Raw genomic sequence first — 22,056 nt, forward strand, 5'->3', positions numbered from 1 at the left:
TTAGTGATTCTGTGATTCAGGTAGACAGAGACGTAGAATAGGCTATATGACCATATTACCCAACACTCAGAGCTGTGTGCAGAGAAATTTTTAGAGCATAGGAGACAATCTTACCTAGATCTGTCTCTTGCTTTGACTGATTTTCAGTACTTAAAAGAACAGTGAAAGAGAGAAAATTCAAAAAATTAAACCAAGTGGTGGACCATGTAAAAGAGCAAAAATTCTTCCTGGCCTCTTTCACAAATTTTACATATTAAAAACAACCTATGACCAGCATGTGCAATTAAAGTCTTTTGTAACCATTACTGTAATTTAAATTCTAATTTTGACAGTGGAATTGCAATTAACAGTATGTATAATTTGAAATTCAAGACTAAGTAAAATCATGCACGTGACCTCTTTGGACAGAGAAAGATAATGGTAGCCTCAGTAGAGGAGAGTATTCTCTTTTTGTTTTCCTTTTTTGCTGTCTTAAGGAAATTAAGTAAAAGTTTGAATTTTTTAAACAGTCTGATATTTTTATCTTCTAGAAATAGGTTTCTGCTGATATTGTTTAATTCATTTAATGTTGAAAATACCCTCCAGGAGGCAATATTTTTTTTTTAATTCCGGTTTAATTTTCTGGCCTATTTAAATTTCTAAAGATACTGATTTTAAAGTATTTTTCAGTCTGATTCATAGTTTCTCATTTCTATAACTGCAATAAATAACAGGTTTTATCTAATGAGAGCACATTACTTCCAGGTCATGCATGCTGCTGATGTGAACCCTAAGTGCTTTCTCAAAATATTCTTCTGCAAGCACTAACACTTTTCATCTCCTAATTTAACAATAGTACTTTAAACTGTTTGCAAAACTTTTATTGGGATATGGGTAAAAGTTCTTAAAACTGTGGCATTCATGTTGACTCAAGTGATGGAGAACACACCAAAGGATAGTTACTTATGTGAGTGTGGAACAAAGAGAGTATTGCTAGAAATAATATTCCAGAGTGTGTCTAATAGAAATATCTGTTATAGATAGTTGATTTTTAACCTGAAAATTAAATAACATCAGTAGTTATGCCCTCACACCAACCTCTGGCATGTATTTAATATTGTAATGTGAATTCTGATTGATTTTCTTCTTTTAGAACACTATTGAATATTTGTTTACCAAAACATTATTCTAAGCTGTCCCTGGAACATAGCACAAGAAATGCTTTTTTTCTGCTTCATCGACTAGAGGACTTTCCCTTAAGAAGTATATACAGAAGTATTGTTTGGTTTTATCTGTTCTCTAGTATTACAATTGGACTTATGATTTAACACCACTTGTGATGTTTTTGTTGTTGAAGTGCATCCAGTAATACCTAAATTGAGATGTTTTGTCACCATTTTTTATTTAAAATCTGAAAATCCGTTTCAGATGGACTTTAAGGGTGTGGGGATGGAATTCAATCACTAAAGAAAGCTTAGAGGCAGACTGTGTTACAGACCCTGTGTGGTCCTGTCACAATGACTCAGTCGCTCTCTCAGGCTGCCCACAGGCTGATGCTCAATGTTCATACCCATTATTCTGAGGCTACTTCAAGGGCTGGACACCCAAAGTAAGCACTGGCTTAATGTAGGAACATCCGAGTTGAAAGTCTTTTTCATTTTTCATGGCCTTTTGAGAAATAAATGAGGTTAAGTTTCTTTTCCTCCCTATAGCCCTCTGGGCTTACTCCGTTGCTTTGAAATCTCTGATGCAGTTCTTATCAGGGTTGGGGTTTGGTGATAGAGGCGCTTGAGTGGCAGAAGTGGCTTGAAATATTCTACTATCTTTAGGCAGCTGTTTCCCCTCAAATTTCCCTGTGGGTTTTTTTGTTTGTTTGGTTGGTTGGGTTTTTTTGAGTTATTTCTAAATTCAAATCAGTCCTCTTAACCAATCTATAGTTTAGCCTTATAGTGTCAGCATAGGAAGAGAAACAAGTGATTGGGATGTCTAGGAGAGGCTTGTATTTTTGTGAAAACCCCATCATTGCTGAACCTAATTTCAAGGGGGCAGAGACCCTAGGGTATACTGCAAAGTTATGTGCAGAAGATGGCTGGCTTTCATCGGAGGTGCAACGTACACAACCAAGACCCCAACCTTAAAGATAGATTAATTTTCATTCATAGGTAAAAAAAAAAAAAGTAATGAAGCCAACTTCTTTTTTTCAGAAACTATAAGTTTTTCGATTTTTTCAGAAACTGCAACTCCAACAATTCTGCAAAAAAAAAGACACTCAGGGCTATGTTTCAGTTGAATGCAAGTCATAGTTACTGAGAATCTCAAATGAAACTATTTTGGCCATTTTGCTAATTTCATCCTAGTGTAATCTGAAATATTCTCATGAGCTTTACATTGGTGTAAAGTATCAGAATCTGCTTCACTAACTATAGGAAACAAAGTAATCCAGTTGGAAGGAACTATTATAAACATCTTCACTGTGTTGGTCTAGATTGAAAGAGCAGAACAATATTTTAATATTTTACTTACTCAAAATTTGCAACTCTTAAAACTCAATCATCCTTCCGACCTAACATCCCAATTTAAAGCGAGAATCCATAACAACATGTTCTTCATATTTCTTCACCTATTTCATGAAGTGTTTTTTAGATTTGAAAAACACTTCATGAATCACTCAGTCGTTGCTAAAAATGAATAATAATGAGCACAATTCAGTTATCATGCCAGCTGCTGATTTCCTTCTGATGACTGACTTTATGCTATAGAGAGGAATCCTTATGCTGAATCTCACCTGCCTGCAGGAAATTGATTCCATTACAATTTTAAAATGAGAATGGCCTCCAATTATGTTCTTACATAGAATAATTGGGCTTTAGTTATTAAAAATAAGTGACAGCAAGGACTTCTGAGAGTGTTTAAATGTCTGATCAAACAGCCTGAATCTTTGTACTCCAGTAAGAGACTTTTGTAGTGAGAGTTACTGTGCTACAACTGATAGCAAACAACCACATAAATAGCTGTTCTACCAAAGGCAGTGTCTCCAGTAGTGCTGGCTTAATGAACCACTGATTTATTTAAGATCTTGGACCTTTTGGTTTAACAAACATGACTCTAGTTTTACAATTGCCCCTATACAGGGAGTACTATTTTCATCAGGGTGAATGTAATTTCACAGATACTATATTGCCTCATTGTTTTGTTTGGTTTCTGGGTTGGTTTTGTGGTTGTTTTTTTTTTTTTGGTTGTTGTTTTGTGTGTTTGTTTGTTTGTTTTTCTTTTAAACTAAGTATCTCTAATCATACATAACAGCTGAAAGCTCTCAAACACCAAGAAATTTGTCCTCACCAAAATTTCTGTGACAAAGTTAGTATTATTGGCTTTATAAAGAAGAGAATTTAAGCTCATCTCTTGGAGCTCTGGTGATTTTGTCCTGTGCCAGAGATTATCCAGAATAAAGATCCAAGAGTTGAACTCAGTCATCTTTTTTTCAATCTGAGGTCTTAACCTCAAGATAGTCTTTTCCTACTTTTCTGCCGAGTGTTTCTAAGGAGTCAGCATTTTTGTGCCTCACCATTGCTCAGTAGACAAGATAATCATGGCACCTAGAGATGAAAACATTCACACATGCTCTTTGGTGGAAAGAGTATGGTAGGCAACAAAACAAGTCATTTGTTCTGACTGTTTGCGTTGCCTATGGAAAGTTTAACCACTAGGATGTAGCAGGTCTTTCAGCCGTAGTGAACACTGGTATGAAATAAAAAAGTCTAACCCAAAACTGGTACAAAGGTGGAGAGAATCTTTTCTAGTGGGACACAGAAATAGCAGTAGCACTGCTGAATGCAACAATCTTTGTAGGTGCATAGAAAGAGAAGCAAGTGTGTCAGAATATTTAAAACCTGACATAGATTATTGTCTAGATAAGTGAAACCAAAGAAAATCAATGAATGAATCTTTACTTGCATGCATACATGCCTAGGGATGCACCAAACTCCAAAGTCCCACCAATTAAGTTTGAGCATCCTATTAAATCATTGTCTGCTTCCCAGTAGTTTAGTGAAGAAAGACAGCCAGCCTCTGAGGACTGTTCAGCCCACACAGGACCTGAGTCACTCTGCAGAAGTGCCTGTCTCTCATGATGGATTACAGATGGATCCCAGCGAAATCAGGCTTCCAAATTGGTGTCTGGAATAGGTGAGGTTCAGTTGTGGATTCAGAACTTCTTGTCAGAAGAAGTTACCTTTTTGTCTTTGCTCTTAGACCTATAGGTATGCAAATAGGTAGAAGAAAAACATTTTTAGAATGCACTTACAATGAACTTAAGAGCCTCAGGACAAAAACGTGATTGGAGCCACATGATTGCACTTTAAATTACTATCTTTCAGCTGAGATGTTCTAATTCCTGGCCTACTGAAACTTCACAGGAGGCTAAAATTCTCCAAGTGCTTTCCCTTCTGAACTTAACCCTGAGGTTTAGAGAAGACCTAATGGTAATTCTCCTGTATAAACTGGACCCATGTCCATTTTACATACATTGTGTATAGCATTTTAAATGCAGGTTTGCTATCATTTTTGTATCCCTACTGATATATCTTCAATGCGTACATCTCACTCTTTTTCAGCTGAAGGCTCAGTCACACCATCTTTCCACATCTGACATGAGTATACACTCAGTCTATTCTTGTGGTTTCCAACTGGGGAAACCTTAGCCTATGTCACCCTTTCCATAACCTTCGTGTGTGAAGCTGTGTTTTGTATTTCTAGCTTCAATTCACTTTTATTTCTTCAGTCCTTCAGGCTGTCAGTCCAGATCATTCTGTATGATTTTCCATCTTCACTGAGGGCTTATGGGTTTGTGTCATTAGCAAATGTTAGCATATTGTGATTTTTTTTAATATCAATATCCGTAAAACACATTTGGTTCCAAAAACATCCTTTGAAACATCACCATTAATCATCTTCTATCCCAGTAATACCCTTTTAGTCCTAATGATTTCTTCTTTTAAACTAAATTGCAATTCTTTTACATTTCTAAAGTACCTTATCCAGACTATTTTTTTTTCTTAAGTGGCATTGTATCCAATAAATATTATCATATCTGCTAGATTTCCTATTTTCCTTTCCATAAAATATCAGCTATCTTATAAAGAGACATGCCAGGTTAATTTGGCATAATGATAGTCTATTTTTGGATAACGCTGTTATTCATTATATGCCATTTTTCACTACCTCAGCTATGCAATGCTTCATAATTTGTTTCAAATCCTTGCACAGCTCATGAGGTCAGAGCCACTTGTTTTTATGTTGCCTGGATCATGTACATCCCTTTTTCTTAAAAGAAAAAAATAAAAAGTTTTTTAATCTTTCAGACATTTAATTGCCAGACTGATAGATCCATTAAAAGTCTTTGTTATTAAACTGGCCTTTCATGTGCAAGTATTGTAAGTACTCTCCAGTGGAGATTATGGGGTCTTGCCCTCCTGGTCTAGACACTTCCTTCAAAACTGTTTTATGTCTTTGTTTTGTTCTTATCTTAGATGAGTAGTTTTCATTTCCACGGTCTGTATCATTATCCACACTGCATTTGCTGCTGTAGTCAACATCTCCATATTAATTTTGTTTTGGACTGCCTGTAAATTATCTTTAATCTTAACTGCTTTTTGCTGCTTGGTGAAACCACTTTTTTTCCTGTTTTTTTTTTTATTTAGATGATGAAAGTACATTTTATTACTTGCAGTTTTGCAAGATCTGACCCTGCCTTACTTTTTCTGTTCTCACTTTCTCAATATATTTTCTGACATCTGACAGTTTTCCTTGCATATTAGTTTCATTTTCCACCCTCCAAGCTTTCTGCATACTCCAGATATACTCTCTGAGGTGACTGCTCATATAGTTAGAAATGGAGCCCTTTGTTATAAAAGGTTTCTCCTCATGTTTGAAGCTGCAAGTTTTTCACAGCCCACAGCCACAGTCTTTCTCTTAAAGGAGTTCTAGCACTTCTTTGAGTCTTCATTATTTCCCTTATTTTTGGACTTTCTAAAGTGCAATTTTGATTTATTTATGTGTAGCAATTATTCCTATTAGAGCCATTTTTAAAAAAAATGGACCGAATGTGTCATTGTTTACTCTGAGATACAGCTTTCTTGACAAACTATTTAGTAAGGTCTTCTAGCTTGCTTTCTTGTGTTGTGTTACATGCTGAGATACCTGGGTCTACCACAATATCAGTTACAATATCACCTCACAGCTTTCATTGAGCTATTTACTCCTTATTTACTATTTCATAATATTATTTTCTTTCTAAATAATACAGAAATTTATATACAACAAAGGGATCCTACACAAACCTTGCTGAAAGGAATCTGAAACCAATTAGAATCCTTGTCTAATTTTCTTACAGTTTTTCATATACTTGGTTAACAGTTTAACACATCACTATTTTTACCATGAGGAGGACCATAAAATTGGTATGTCTGGATGTGGGGAAATCAGCAAGAAGAGAATTACTGTGTCAAACTGACTTGCAGATCTAACTGCATCACGTGTGTGACAGGGAAGATGCAGTGAATTAGGCAAGGTATTGTAGGCAGTTTTATGACCTTCCTAATTTCAATATAGTCCTCTCACCCACATTTTTTTCACAGAATATTGCCATTGCTTTATAATTTAAATAAATACCCAATTGGTAAAATTAGGATACTTTGAAGGGGGCAATCAATGTGAAAGTCATTAATACAATCTTACATTTTCATATTAGTTAAATTCCTTATAGTTGCTTTCAGTTGCATGCAACAGATTTTCCATTATTTCTCTCACTTTAATTTCATTAATTTCATTTTTTGTATTTTCTTGTTAAATAAAGACAATAAACTGCTCTGTATGACTACTATCATGGAAGTCCTTTATTAATTTTTTTAAAGCAAGCTTATGAATTTTAAGTGATTTCTTTTTTTCTTTAATGCACTGTAAGTTAGGTCAGTGCATCTCTGACTGAGAGAGCTCAGTGCTGCTGGACCATCAGTACTAAGCAGTGTTGGCTTCTGCCTTACAGTGTCATGCAGACATGGGAACAGGAAAATCAGTCGTCCTTTTATTAGAGCATCTTTGCTTCACCAGAAGACATCAAACTGTAAAATCACAAGAATGCCTAACAAGGAAAATAAAAAATCATGATAAATATCCTTGAAAAGAAGCAAAATATAGGGAAATGGTTATGCTTTGTCTTTAGGTTTTTTAAGCTATCCTAGGACCTATCACCATTTTCTGGAATGGCTTGTTCTGTCACCTGTCAGTGAAACAGAATAATCACGAGAGTAGGTTTCTAGTATATATTTTACATCCTATTTTTTTCTTTTCTTTTACCATCAGAGAGTTATTCTGCAGTTTTTAAGGTGGCAATTCCTATTTTAAAACAAGAACTAACATGATTCTCTGATATGTTTTTAAACTATGGGGTTTTTTTCAGCTATCGAACTGTATCTTGTCTTAGAACCATCTTGGAAGGCAAACAAAATTTTATTGGGCAACATAAGATACTTCTTTCCCTTTAAAATTTTCTGTTTACAATAGTTATTTAAATTTCTTCTTATTGGCAATAGACTGGGCTTGTATTTTCAGGCAGTTGACTCTAACTGCAGGCAACTGATGCATTTAAAATAGACTGCAATAAGATTCTATTTTTGAGATGTAGTGATTGGAAGGGAATCTTCTGTCAATCAGATATATATTCATTTATAATACATATTTATTTTAAAAAGGAATATTCTAGTTCAAAAGACTTGCAGTTGTTTTTACATTTACTACCTAAATTTGTAAAAGAATGCTAAAGAATTAAGGGATAGAAATTAGCACCTGGAATTTAGTGTGGAACATGATACTTAATCTGCAAGATAAATAGTGTGAATTGTCAATTCATCTGCACATTTGGGTATTTTTAAAGAAAACTAAAGAATTTTTTAAACCAAGCTTCCTTACTCTTATAATTCTTCATGCTATTAGACGTAACAAATTTTAAGCAATGTATTATTCAACTGATAGAAGGCTGGCATGCCATGTCCTAATAGACTGAGCACCTGCATTGGTTCTTTCAGATACTTCACACTTAACAAATAATCATATGTATTACATTAACAATATTGTGTCAATATTTAAAGACAAAATTCAGTTTTGCAGCAGCAGCCAAGAAGAGTCTAAGTGGGTGGGAGAGGGCTGTAGGAACCAGTAGCCCGAGGAGCCTTCAGGAAAGAAGGATTTGCCCCTTTCATTAGCGGTAAGAGCTGCAGCTGCTGCTGCAGGAGGGAGTTACTGCTTGCCACTCTAGCTGGCTCTCTCCATGCTGCTTTTCAGAGTTAGTACCTTAATTCCTGTGTCCTCAGGCTGCAGTTTCTGGCTGTTCTTTGCCTACACCTGGACAAGGAGGTGACTGGAATCTCTGCCCTTGGAGTTTTCTTGTGTTAATAATAGTTAACTGTAGACAAATATGGGAATGAGAAAGAGATTAAAGTAATAAGAAAGCCCATTGTTCATACAAGTTGTTTTAGTTCTATATTCCTTTCAAAATTAGCATTCATATGTATACCTGTCAAAATTACATGCAATGGATTTCAAAGTCGTAGTGATTCAGATGTCTCCTCATATTTAATATCATATTTATTCATTTCTATTTATAAATACGCATGAACTATGTTAAGTGAATTTGTTAATCATATTCATTTAAAACTATAATTGATGGAATCTAATTTAAATCTGGATTAGAAAGTATCACTTTCTGACTGAAAAAAAAAAAGGACTTGACACCTGGTATGGTGAAGCTTGTCAGTATCCAACTACTTGCAATCTTACACGAAAGAAAAGCAATGAAATGTGTAAGAATTCTCAAGATATCATCTGTTCTGGTGCAGGTAAGATGTCTTTTGTTGCTTTCGATGGCTTGATGTTCTTCCTGTGTTATCTTGAGCATCACAGGAATTTCTTTTCTAATTAAGAATTTGGTAGAGTGTGTTTCAAGAGAAATCACTGTATGTATAATAAAATGCTTAAATTTATTATAGGCCCATTCCTGCGCATATGATCTGCGCTGATTCTGAATGCCTTCTTTAGTACTCTAGTTTATCCATAGCTATTTCAGGCTGATGAAACTGCAGCTGTATTTTGCCCATCAAAAGGTTGTGGTAATGGCATTAACACAGAAAGTGATTTCAAATTTTTCATTTGTGTTTATAGCACGCAGAAATGGCATTTGCAGTATTTTTCCAGGACATTTACAAACTACAAGTATTGGAGAGTCTTCAGAGCTGTAACAATAATTATTGAAAACAGTTGTGGAAGACCTACTGAATTGTTTTAATGGGGTACTTCTATCTTCCCATTTCTGATTTTGTAACTCTCTTTTCTTTAATTTTTTATTTTCATAACTCATCCTAACTTGAACAGGAGTCCTTTCTTTATAAAAATCAGAGGGGAAAAAGAAACAGCCTTTTAGAAAACTTTACTGCACAATGGTAAAATTTTGAAGGGCATTGGCTACCAGTCAAGACTAGAGACCATAGACTGCCTTCCAGTTTTTCCACTGCATTGATCTGCCAGTGAGAGAATTTTTCAAGAGCCCCACTTCTGTGCACTATTGCTGGTCTCTTAATTTCTGTCTGGGTCCATACGTTTGCATACACATAAATTTCTCATGCAGTAGTTGCTGATATGAGCAAGGAATCCAAAGGTTTTGTGGGACTTGCTACAGAGAAGCTAGGTAGTCACAACAAGAAGTAAAACTTAACATTTTATATGTGAAACTCAAGATGTTGTTTGCCTAACAAACAACAGACTCCTAAATGAGAAAATTACTAAAAAAAAAAAAGCATAGTTCCTTCTGATCAAAGTACTTAAACAAGAATGTTAAGACACTTATTTTACTCTGTTGTCTTGGCTAGAAGTGGCCCCAATTTGTTTATCACTGAGTCTTCACAGAAAAAACAATGTAGATGAAAGAACATTAAAAGTTGCTAAGAGGTGAGTGTTTGTAAGATCAGTAGAGGAATAAATGCCTTGCAGGTATGAAAGAAGAATGAATGTTTTGCTGGTATTAAACCAGACAGAAATTCCAGTGAAACAGGCTAGGCGGTTTGGAGGTAATGGATGAGCTGTAGCCATACATACTTAGTCTTCATGGGATTGACTTTCAATCTGCTTCCAACATTGCCTTCCCAATCTGAGCTCCCTTTTGTAATTGCCAATAAAAGATGGAAAGGGATAACATGAATTGTTGCAATAACAACCCTCTTCTATCATACAGCTAACCTTCCATTGTAATTCCTTTCATGAAGTGATCGAGATCCACCTAAAATTTAAGTTTTCTGACTCACCTATTTCTAATAATTTCTCAGGGAAATTAGGGCGTCCTACATAAAGTTCGAATCTCTATGTAAGCAATTTCCACCTCTAGTCAATGAGAAGGAATAAGACACTTTTAGGACACAGTCTGTCTGATTTATTTAGATGACAGATTTATGAATCAAATTACCATTTTACCTTTTTCCCCATTTGGGAATTATCTGTAAATAAAATAGTTTTCTCCAAAATTTTTATTTGTATTTATTTTTCAAGTAATTGTAGCACATAATCCTAATTCTGTAGTTTACTTCTGTTATCAGTTGTGTTATTATTTTTTATTACATTAGCTCTTGCAAACATGTTTAAAGTTCACTTTTTCTGATTGGCCATGAATGTCACAGAGCCCCATTATTCTGTTCTTTGGTTTAATATGATGTTAAGTAAAACTTGTAGTATGCTTGTAATGGTGAAATGTAAAATGCTTTCTGCAAACTAATGGTATAATATCAATGTAAAATTTACTTTGGAGGGTTTGTTTTGTGTCAATAATCATGTTTGCTAGAATACGTATGGATGTAACTTGAGGAGTATGAGTTTTGTGAATTAAGTTCCTTTTTTAAAAAAATCTGTAATTGTTTGCATAGTGGTGCCAGTGACTGCTGAAACAGCTTGTGCAAATCCATTGACCACAGGGCCCCAGTTAACATGGAATTGCGCAGAGTTCCTATTTTTACAATTTTAATAAAGGTGATAGAGGTAGGAAAAAGAGGGGTCTTATATGACTGGCATGATAATATATTTGTGATTTTATAGTATTTTTGGTTTTTTGACTGTATGACTCCTTAATATGTTTGAGTGTTACATGTTATCCTACATTATGTTCCAAACCAGAAAAATTCAGAAGGAGAAGGAAAAGGCAGTTGTTTGCTTTGTCTGGCAAGTGCAAGGTCAGGTAGACTCTCTGAGGGAAAAGGGGGGATTCTTCCTTTCCTGGGAGCAACAAATAAAACCTTTTTTGGGGGGGTAGCTGTTGGAGAAAGGCAGCCTCTGAGGTGAGGAGGTGACCCTACTCAAACAATCAAGAAGCAAATGTGCAACTAGACCAGAGGTGACAGAAGAGAGATCTGTTTACAAACCTATTTCCATCCTTTGCATCATCTGAGTGCTCTGGCTTTTCCTTATGTCAGAAAGTTTTCTGTTGTAAGAAAAAAAAAACACCAACCAGCTCTGCATTTCAAAGGTGATTAGAAGTCCTGGGGTACTTACATTGAGGAAGAATCTCGGGCAGGTCTGTGTTGTCAAACCACTCACTGGTCTGACATGGGTAAAACCCATCTTACTTGTGACAAATCAGCAAGTGTCTTTATTATATCTCAACTTTCTTGCAAGGTCTAACATTTCTAAGCATCACCTACAAACAGAATTAAAAATGAGACCTAAAAACTTAAAGTTAGACTGGGTCAAAGTCCTGAAATAACAAGTTATTTCTAGATTGAGTCCTCTGTTCCTGATCTGATCTAGGCTCCTCATGCAGATGTTCTTCATCAATGTTTCTGCCCTGGCTTTTTCTCCAGTGCTGTACTTCTTAAATCTTAATCCTCAGAAGACAGCTGTAGAAAAGTGACTGGAAACTAGAGTGCCAAGGAGCTTTATGATGTTGCACAGACATATAGTCAGGTCCTCAATAGCCATGTCCTGTTACTCTCATGTAACGTGGCTGTGGACCTGGACAAAATCAGGCTTCCTTCTTGAGAAGATGACTAAATTAAATTTTATCCTTTCAGCAGGGAGAAGACATAAGTTTCAAAGCTGATTTCATAACCTCAGTTATATGAAGTCAGATGGACAACTCTAGGCATGTATTTTACCTAGGAAAATCTGGTACTCCTTATTAAGAATTAACTACTTGACTGTTGTATCTATTTACAGCTGGAGTTAGGCTTGCTGCTGATATGGATTCTTTCTGAGGCTTTTTTTTATTTGGATGAATGATCTTTTAGATTTCAGCCTTCTCAGAAATAAAATATGAACCATCTCTGATGGACTAATGAAATTCTTTCCATAAACTGCAGTTATTGACTACTGTCTTAAATGTTTACAGGCACATGCCAGTGCGGCAGGTGTAAATGTGCAAACTCAGAAGGAAATGGACTGGTTTATGGTAAATTTTGTGAATGTGATGACAGAGAATGCATAGATGATGAAACAGAAGAGATTTGCACAGGTACGTATTTTAGTGTGTACAAGAACAATGATGAAGTTTAATACATGCTGTTATAAAATAATTTAATTGTGTGGGCCTACAAAATGTCTTTACTGAAGGTATGAAAAAATAAAGGTAACTATTTGCAAGAATTAAGCATGCTAATTGGAAGTGGGAATTTCAGATGCAAAAATGAGCTAAGCAGGAGATTCTCTTTTTGGGACAACTGCAAAGAGGATTATACAAGGTAATTTAATAAGGTAATTCATAACATAGTATGGCTATCTGGTAGAATATGAGAGATGTGAATGCTTTGTAGCACAAACGAGAGCAAGATGGAAAATTAAAAATAAAGAAAAAATAGATTATTAAGACTTTTTGCAAGGAAGAAAAAATTAGAAAGAATAAGTGTAGGAAGAGGTCTCAGAAGCAATTCAGGAGGTAAAAAGGGGAGGGAATGAATAAAGAAAAATTTCACCTGTGATAAGAAAGTCAAGAGAATAACATAGAGTGAAGAATGCAGAGAGATAGAAAAGCACCCAAAATCCAAACTGCACATACATTTGTGGCAAGACAGAAACCCGGCAATTAAATATTGTGTAATACACACAATTTATGGCATTATAAATGTTGTTGCCTATATTACTAGGGAGGCTTCTCCTTGAGCTGAAAGGTGCTGTAAATATTTTCCAAGCTATAGTCATGCGAACTGTGTCTGTATGAGTACAGGAAGGTTCAGAACTGCTCTTAGACTATTCATACTCTGATAACAGTGCATGATGCAGGGGTGTGTGTGTGTGCCCATATAATTTAAATAATATTTATTTGAAGATTACATAATTGTGAGTGAAGAATGAAGTAGTGATTTTTAATCTGTAAAAATTGTCAGTAGATCATATTAATTTACTCCACCATTTTTCCCTTTATTTCTTGCCTATTGTTCAAGTGCAACCTTTTGGTAATAACAAAACAACAAAGTCTAAAATATTGCTTATCTAAGTAAAATGGTATTTTTATATTCTGTTATTTTTTGTCATGTAACCAGAAAATTGTAATGAAAATTCCATATGTAATTGTAAAACCAGGACAAAATTGTATTCCACATTCTAAATGTACATTCTTGATACGTAAGGTTATAAATTGACTAGAATCTGATAGAGACAACCAGGTCTACTAAGCTTAACATACCTAGAGGGGAAAAAGGACAAGATCCTGGCTTGATACTTCTAGTAAAGAATTAATTTATGGCTTTAAGATTAGTAAGAGTTGTAGCTACTTAATCTGTTTTTTGTCATTGAAACACACGGCGGAAGTACCTTAGTGAATCAAAATATTCAGGAGTAGGTTTCATCAAGCCTCAGATAACTCATGTATCTTTCTGGGAGATGTGTGATCATGAACATCTAAAAGGTTCATTTTGCTAATTCTTATCTTTTGTGAACTGGTTTATCCATTATCAAAAATCTTAATAGGTAAGAAGAGAAGCCATATACAATGTAGATAGTTTCTACCTAAATCAAGTGTCCTCTGCTGGAATTATATGCATAGTTAAGAACACACAATGCCTTCTTAGACATGTGCAGTATGGTGGGCAAGTGTGTCTCACCTTAATACCTAAAGCTGTACTTAACTTTCAACTGTTATATTTGCCGTATTGCAAATTTACCTATAAAGTTTCAAAAATTAAGCCTGTAAATAAAAAAAATAGTTATGATATTTTCTTAGTGTTTATTGATTAGAGACCTGTGATTAAATAAAACCATATTCTAAAATAAGAGATTTGGGGAAAAGTGGAATTCAAATATCCTTTTTCTTATTTTATGTAGACATATACGGTCTATAAAATGTTTAGATTCTGAGTCTAGCACTAAAAGTTTTTAAAAGAAAAGATCAAAACAGTGAAATTGTTAATGCCTTTTAAAACTTGCCTCTTTCTCACTGTATAAAATTTGTTTTGGGTTAAGGCCATGGAAAGTGTTACTGTGGAAACTGTTACTGTGAGGCTGGTTGGCATGGAGATAAATGTGAATTCCAGTGTGACATCACCCCCTGGGAGATCAAGAAAAGATGCACATCTCCAGATGGCAAAATCTGCAGCAACAGAGGTGTGTCATTCTCACATTCCTTCTACGTGTATTTATATAGCTTCCTTTTTGTTTTACAATATGCATTTTCTTCACTAGGACCGAGGTAGTGTTTGATGGGAGTTTCTAGTTTGTTCTCACTTATTTCAAATCTGGATATGTTTCCAAGTGAGTGGGTAGCTACTTGTGTTTAGGTATAAACTTACACATATCTACACCCAGTTTTGGATTAAGCTGTCCTAAGTTGTTCTTGGCCTTCTTCTTTTTTTTTTTTTTTTTTAATAAGATTGAGCAGGATAATTTGTTGGTACATCTGCTTTGGTGAGAGACCTATCTCACTAAATAGAATATTATCAAATTTTATTTTTTACTTTGAATGGATTGACTGTGTGTCAGTTCACTCTTAAAGAAGACCAAATACCCACAAGTGAATAGGGAAAATGAAAACACAAAACTTTTTGTTTCTACTGCAACCTGAAAAAAGAACTAAGAACAGTTCAGAAACAATGTTGTGGAATGCATACAGAGGCAGAAAGGTAGACTTCAAACAATATTTCTGACTACATGGGGTTTTATTTGCCCAAAGTTCTGGAATTTTAATGTTACCTTATACTTCTGTTTGATTTTGCCATACTGGAAAAAAAAGGCACAAAATTAGGTTGTTTTTGACTAGCTGCAATGTTTGGCTTAATTGAACAAAGAGATAAAATTACGTGTTATTTTTTTGGCAGTAGTCCAGAATAATTAGAGTAGAACATAAGCACAGGTCAGGTAGATACCTCTCTTAAAGACATCCTTATGGACAAAACCTGCTATAGTGTGAACATCTAATTATCCTGAGAGCATTTAGAAAACTCTCTTCTCTTAAATATGAGGAAATTGAAAGATTGGTTTAAATACAGAGATCATGTAGGCTCATTTAGTCTTGGGACTTCAACAGTGAAAAATTCATTGTAATTCTGGAAATAATAAACATTGAATTGGCTTCAGATCAGATGCTTTGTTTGTAACAAGAAAGTAACTTTTTAAATAATTTATTGTCAAAGCAATTCTTTGTTCAAATTTGAAGTTTTAATGTAGAATTATTCCTTTAAATTTACATTGTAATTCGGGAAAATGAGGATAAATAGCATAGTTGATGTTTTGAACAGCTATAAACTCCTATACAATGGTACATTCATGGGATACTTCTGTATTTTTAGCCCTTCATCTATTTGTGATTTTATACGCATAAAAATTTTGTAGGCTTTTGACTACAGAAAGTCACTTTCCAACACAGTATTTTTACTCTCTCTAGTCCTATTTACCCAGTTTTCTGTGTTTGTGCATCTTGTGATACAGCTGCAGTTCATCTTGTCAATCTTGAGCCTTCTACAAATTAAATATCAGGCTAACCTTGCTATCCAGCCTTCTTCAGTGCTAAGATGGATAAATGGTCTGCATCTTCCCACCAAATGGTCTCAAGTAGCTAAGACCAGATATTATGCTTTAGTTTTTTTAAAATTTGGTGAGATAGTGTTTCACATTCTAATAACCAAGACACCTAATCCAAATTCACTTTGAAATTGTTTCTGGGAGGATTAATCAGTCGCCAGAGGCATTTCTTTTTTTTTTTTTCTTTTTTTTTTTTTTTCTGTTGGTAGAGGTTTCTTCGTCTCCTTCAGTAATATCACTGAACAGTGAAAGTGCCACAAATCAGGCGCAAATTTCTTGAGGGCTGTCTTGATGACTTTAGCACTGAGCAGGACAGCAGCTCTTCCTGCTTTGTGTAACTGTCATGCATGCACGATTGTGTAGACCTTCTCTTTCTAGAGACTGTGCCCATATCTATATGTATTATTTAGTCACTCTGTCCTGTTGTCCTCAAACACATGATATTGTTCAACGTAATCTGAATAAGAAGTCAAAGGCTTTGTTGGAGTAGTGGAAGGTGAAGCTACTCTCCAGGAAGTAAACTGTATGCATCTGTAAAATTAGACTGCTTCTTTGTGCCTGTTGGAATATCAGAAAAAATGGCAAGTGTATGGCCCTGAAGCATATTTGGGTTTCTGAATAAAGAAACTGTCTTTTTTTCTTCTGACTTTTCCTAAAAGGTATGCATGTTCTCTGTATACTGGTAAGGTTGTGCCCAATTAATGTCTCAGTCATCTTTCACGTTTCCCTTCTTATTCTAAACAACAGGGTGTGGCTCTGAATATTGACTTGGGAAAAATGAAATAGTATAATTTTCATGTAGTTCTGTGCTGATGTTGTTCTTAAGTAAAGAATGACCTCCTAAGCTTTTACAACCGGATTAGAATTTGGATTTCTTTGTAGTTTAAATGTTTATGCTTTAACAACCATTAATTAGCCACTCTGTCTGAACGCAAGTCATTTAAACAACATTGATTTTTATTGTCAGTGTCAGGGCAAATTACTGTTGATGTCAAAGATTTACAACTGTTCTGTGCACTACATTCTTCTGTTGTTTCCTAACAAGGCTCAACAGCAAAAAGAAACTTGAACAGGAAGACAATTTGTTTGTGTAAAGTATTACTACTAAGTAATCATAGAAGTTTTTAAATCACAGAAGATAAGCATACGCTCATGATGAACACTTGCAGCTTTGACACTGCAATCCTTGTGAGAGCAGAAAATTCACAAGTGTAGATTCCTGTAATCAAACTACTATTACCCTAAATTGCTCAGTTAATCTTCTAGCTCTGTCTCTTTTTTTTTTTTCTTTTTTTTTTTTTGTCTTTCCTAGGCACATGTGTATGTGGGGAATGCACATGCCATGACGTGGACCCAACTGGTGACTGGGGAGATATTCATGGAGATACTTGTGAGTGCGATGAAAGAAACTGCAAAGCAGTGTATGACAGATATTCTGATGACTTTTGTTCAGGTAAGGATTATATATAAAAGGAACTTATGTGTAGTTTTATAATACAAGCATCCAATTGGTCTGATCTTGCTCTTCGTTTGTGCTTCAATTCTCATTTTCCTAGCTTAAAATATACCAAGGTTTAGCTGTTAGTGTTTTGGGGTTTGGTTTTTTTTTTTTTTTAGTAGACTTTTTAAATTGAAAGATATAATTATGTTAAAAAATCCAGTTTTAAAGATTTCTTAAGACATGTCTGTCTTTCTTTGCCTTTTACCAAATATGAAATATTTTCATATTTCCATTTCCCTCCTAATACTCTTCAGTGTAGCCTAACATAAATTGGAGAATGGTTGAAACTTCTAAATATCTATCCACACTTCCATGGAGAAATTTAAATTTGAAAATTTGTTAAATCAAACTTTATTTGTTATGTCATATCACATGACAGAAAGAGGGCAAGGGCAAGGAAGAAATTAGAGGAAAAGTGAGTTAATGAGTTAATGGGAAACAGTACCCTAAGAACAAGTAGAGCATCAATATTTGGAAAAGATGAATGTGTGGTCCAGCTACACATCACTGACTGTACATCTTAGACACTTTCACCTTTTTTTCTGCTACTTGTACTTCAGAGCATTACATTCTAATTAGTTGAAGTCCATCCAAGGTTTGCAGTGTATTTAGATTGATGCTGCATGTATCAACTAACGAAAGATGATATTGAGAGAGACCTTGCATACAATTTTGTAAGGTTGCTGTTTACCAAGACACTGCTAAAGACGCTAGTGCTGGTCAGGAAAGAAGGACTTTCATCAGTTCACAGCAGGCAATTTGCGCACACAGGAACTTTGCAAAAACAAGTGAGGGTAGTTTCAAAGGGACTTGACAGATTACCGGTTGTCAGCTTTAATGTGTCCTGTGGAAATCTGATCTGGCCTAATTAATAATAGGAAGAATGCAGTTGCATAAAGGAAAATTATGATGTGGTATATTCTCCTCCTATTACCACAATGAGAAATCAAAGGAGTTATCTGTAATAAGGAGAACAGGCTGAAACAAACATGATACATAAAATTCTCAGCCTCCTCTCTGCCTGTTATAAAGGTGAAAGGTTTTTCAACTGTTGTGGGGTTTTTTTGTTTGGTTGTTTTTTTAATAAACATCGATGATTCACTAGCTAATAAATCAGGTAAAAAAAAAAGAAAGAAGCATTTAAAAAAAAATTGTTAATTCAATTTCCTTTCTGCTGTTTCTGCCACTTACAAATGTTATATAGATTTATTTAATTAATAAGATGGAAGGATGTAGAACTGCAGCTGTGAGAGCAGCAGAAGGATTGAGTTTGAGATGTTGTCAATTATTGAATGCATTATTGTGTTGCTGACTATGTTTTCATTGCTCAGGGACTGAACAAAATGTCAGCATCAGTTCAGGAATAAAAAGCTAAAAAACAACGTGATAAATGTGTCCTGTAGTTAAGGGTGAGCACAAGAGTTTCAAACCTAATTAGATTAAAGCAAACCTGTGGCATCTACAGCTAATGCTGTGTCTCTTAGACAGGGCCTGAAGACCCTCTTTCCCAGACCTTACTGCCATTGCTGCTGCTGCCGCCAAGGGTGGTTATGGTTGTAAGAAAACAGAGTGTGAGAAAGTATGGTCAGTTACAAAGGAGTTGAGGGGAAGACATTGCCATTTGACACTGGATTAAGGTCTGGTGCAGTGTTCCTTGCGACACAGACATAACTGTAAATGAGCAACCTTAGGAGAGGTACAAATAGAGGTACTCTTATGGCTCACTTGATGTAACTGGAATTCATGTTGAAGTATAGCTTCATTTTTCTGTCTAATAAGCAAGAATTTTCACACTACATGTTATTCTTAGCCCTTCCCTTTCGATCATGTTTTAGAAAATCCTAATTCAGCCTCCTCTGGCCATCCAAGTATGCATTCCTCAAACAGATTGTGCAAAACTCTCCATTTTCACATGAGGCAGTGTGAACAATGTGTTACAGTCTGGTTGTTTAGTCCCATTTCAGAAATGAATGAGATGCATAAATATTAGTTTTGGTTTATTGCGGTAATATGCAATTAAATCAAAGATTTACTAGCAGAATTTTAATCGACAGATATTTGTTTATCTGAAACAAATTTACTTAGTGCACAAAAAGGGTTCATGCATTAGGTCTGTCAGCAAAATATCCTCATTTTTCTCACCATTATTTGTAAATCAATTTAGGATTAATCTAATAGGGATTAGTCAGATTAGAGAGAAAAAAAATCCATCTCTCTTAAAACCTACATCAAACAGAGCTGATAAAAACTTCTCCTGTCTTGTTCTGCCTGACTAATAGGTAGAGACAGGAAATTGCATTGTCCTGAGTAACAGATTGAAAGGACAGAAAATCATGTTTACTTGTAAATACTTTTACTGTAACTGAATGAAATTCTATGTTTATTTCATAAATTACAAATGACAGGAATTGGCAGCCCTGCTGTGAGGATTTAACAGCAGCTCCCTTCAGAAGCTTCATATGGCTTGGGGTGACTGTCAATTTTCAGTACCTCATATTGGCAACTGGATGCCTGCTTTTAACATCTGAAGTGCTGTTCAGTATGTTACTGAATGATTTTCTTTCAGAGGTGTTCACAACATTAAAGTAATTCTCTTCCTTTAAAGAGAGAATAGCTTTCATGACTTGACATAGAAAGAAAAAAGACTTCCATAAGAAAATTCCTGCATTCACACATCTCATTAGCTCCTTTGCTGTGGCTGTAGCAAAGAAAATATCATATAAAAGAACATTATCCTCTGATAAGTATCTATCTGGATCAGGGTACCAACCAGTTCTCAACCTGTCAGCAAGTACACGTGAAAGCAAGGGACAGAAAACGACATCTCTAACACTTTTAAAATAAAACAAATAAATAATGTGAAGATGAATGTCACAAGAATAACTTTTAAGACATATATTCTGGGAACTGTTCTGATTACTTGTAGAATACTTGCTTCCTCCCATTTTCTCCTTATGAACTGAAAAATGCATATTTTAAAGAAATTAATATAAGCCAGACTTACAGTGCAAGTAAGGTTAGAAAGAGATCTAAAATCTGCATTGCTATGTTTTTCAAAAGAACCTGGATAGACAAGTGGACATACGAGCAATGCTTTGGGGTCTTGTGTCCAGTGAATGATAACTATGTGAAAATTGTGAAAGAAGACCTAACCTGTCAGAGCTCATGAAAATAGATATCTGATTTTGTGGCAAGGAATGTTTTTGCTGATGGGCAAGATTTCCTCACTCAGTGCAAGAAACATTTAATATTTCCAGAATCCCACTGTTTTATGTAAAGAATATTAGGCTTATGATGAAGGGAGTTAGGCAATTAGCTTGCTTTTTCTTGGTCCAGATATGTTAGCATTCATATAGAAGAAATAGATTGTTTGGTTGGCTTTCCAGGTTAAGTTCTTGGAAGGGATTCACCCCTAATTTCATGGCTGTCACTTTTTTTTTTTTTTTTTTAAAAAGAAACTATCCAGAAAATCTTCTATGGAGTTCTGTTGCTTTTCCTCACCTCACCTTGCACAGTGAAAGTTGCATTTATGTTGCTATGTTTAGACATGGTCAGAAAGAGTTAAATTATCTAATGACATAACACCACATCTGACTGCTGTATGGAAACGAGGATTGATAATGTCCAGTATTTCATTATTTGCACACAACTATTCAGTAGAAGGCACACGTTTGAAAGTTGGAATTGGTGTGGCATTGCTTATCTCTGGTGGATCAAATAAATTGATAAAAAATGGTATTGATGTATTACTTAGAGAATATGCTGCAAATGTATTAGAAAAAGAACACAAAGTTAAATTAAATATTGCCTTATGATGGCCTCAATTCTCCAAAAAGCAAGGATCTGTAAGTTCTATTCTACCCTTTCTCATGAGGTGTGTCTGTGAGGTGTCAAAAAATCCCATAAGAAAAAAATTAAAAGGAAATATGGCTCAAATGAAATGATAGACCAGAGCTGTTGTCAGAAAAAAATGTAGATATAGTGAGTTGATAGTATTTTTTTTTTGACAGTCTGATTATTTAATGAAACCAAAATTTTGAGCAAGTTCACCTAATCATGAGGTTTTAATACCTGTCATAAGTATGGAAGCTGATCTTTAATTGTATTCATTGTGAAGGTCATGGACAGTGTAATTGTGGAAGGTGTGACTGTAAAGAAGGATGGACTGGGAAGAAGTGTGAGCATCCACGTTCTTGTCCATTGTCAGTTGAGGAAAGTGCTAAGAAATGCCAAGGAAATTCTAATTTACCTTGCTCTGGAAGAGGTAAGCCCATTTCTGGAAGAATTTTCATGCTCCTGAAATGTACTTCCATTAGAAGAATTTTTACAGATAACCAGAATTACTAGCACTGAAAAATGTGAACTTTCTTGGCTTACTGTTCATGAATCGCACCTGCATAACTTGTGAGTTATGAGGAGGGAGGAGAAGGGCACAAAGTTCAGCTACTTTTCTTGCCATCTACTGCTCTGTATTTTATTTTACATATGTCAACATTTCTTTTGGAGGTTTCTAAATGTGCTTTGAAGATTGCTGCGAA

The 22,056-nt window shown here is 35.0% G+C and overlaps 1 protein-coding gene across 1 annotated transcript; it reads left to right on the plus strand.

The window, feature by feature from the left end:
- Positions 1–8,773: 8,773 nt before the first annotated feature.
- On the plus strand, positions 8,774–21,782 carry LOC104503034 (integrin beta-like protein 1; the record flags this gene model as incomplete). Its single annotated transcript, XM_010149690.1, has 5 exons — positions 8,774–8,870; positions 12,398–12,520; positions 14,464–14,604; positions 17,330–17,470; positions 21,636–21,782. Coding segments are annotated over exons 1-5 (592 nt in total), but the record flags the coding sequence as incomplete, so codon positions are not given.
- Between the last annotated feature and the right edge of the window lie 274 nt (positions 21,783–22,056).

The sequence above is a fragment of the Eurypyga helias genome, unplaced genomic scaffold, assembly GCF_000690775.1.
Source record: "Eurypyga helias isolate BGI_N326 unplaced genomic scaffold, ASM69077v1 scaffold8634, whole genome shotgun sequence".
NCBI lineage: Eukaryota > Metazoa > Chordata > Aves > Eurypygiformes > Eurypygidae > Eurypyga > Eurypyga helias.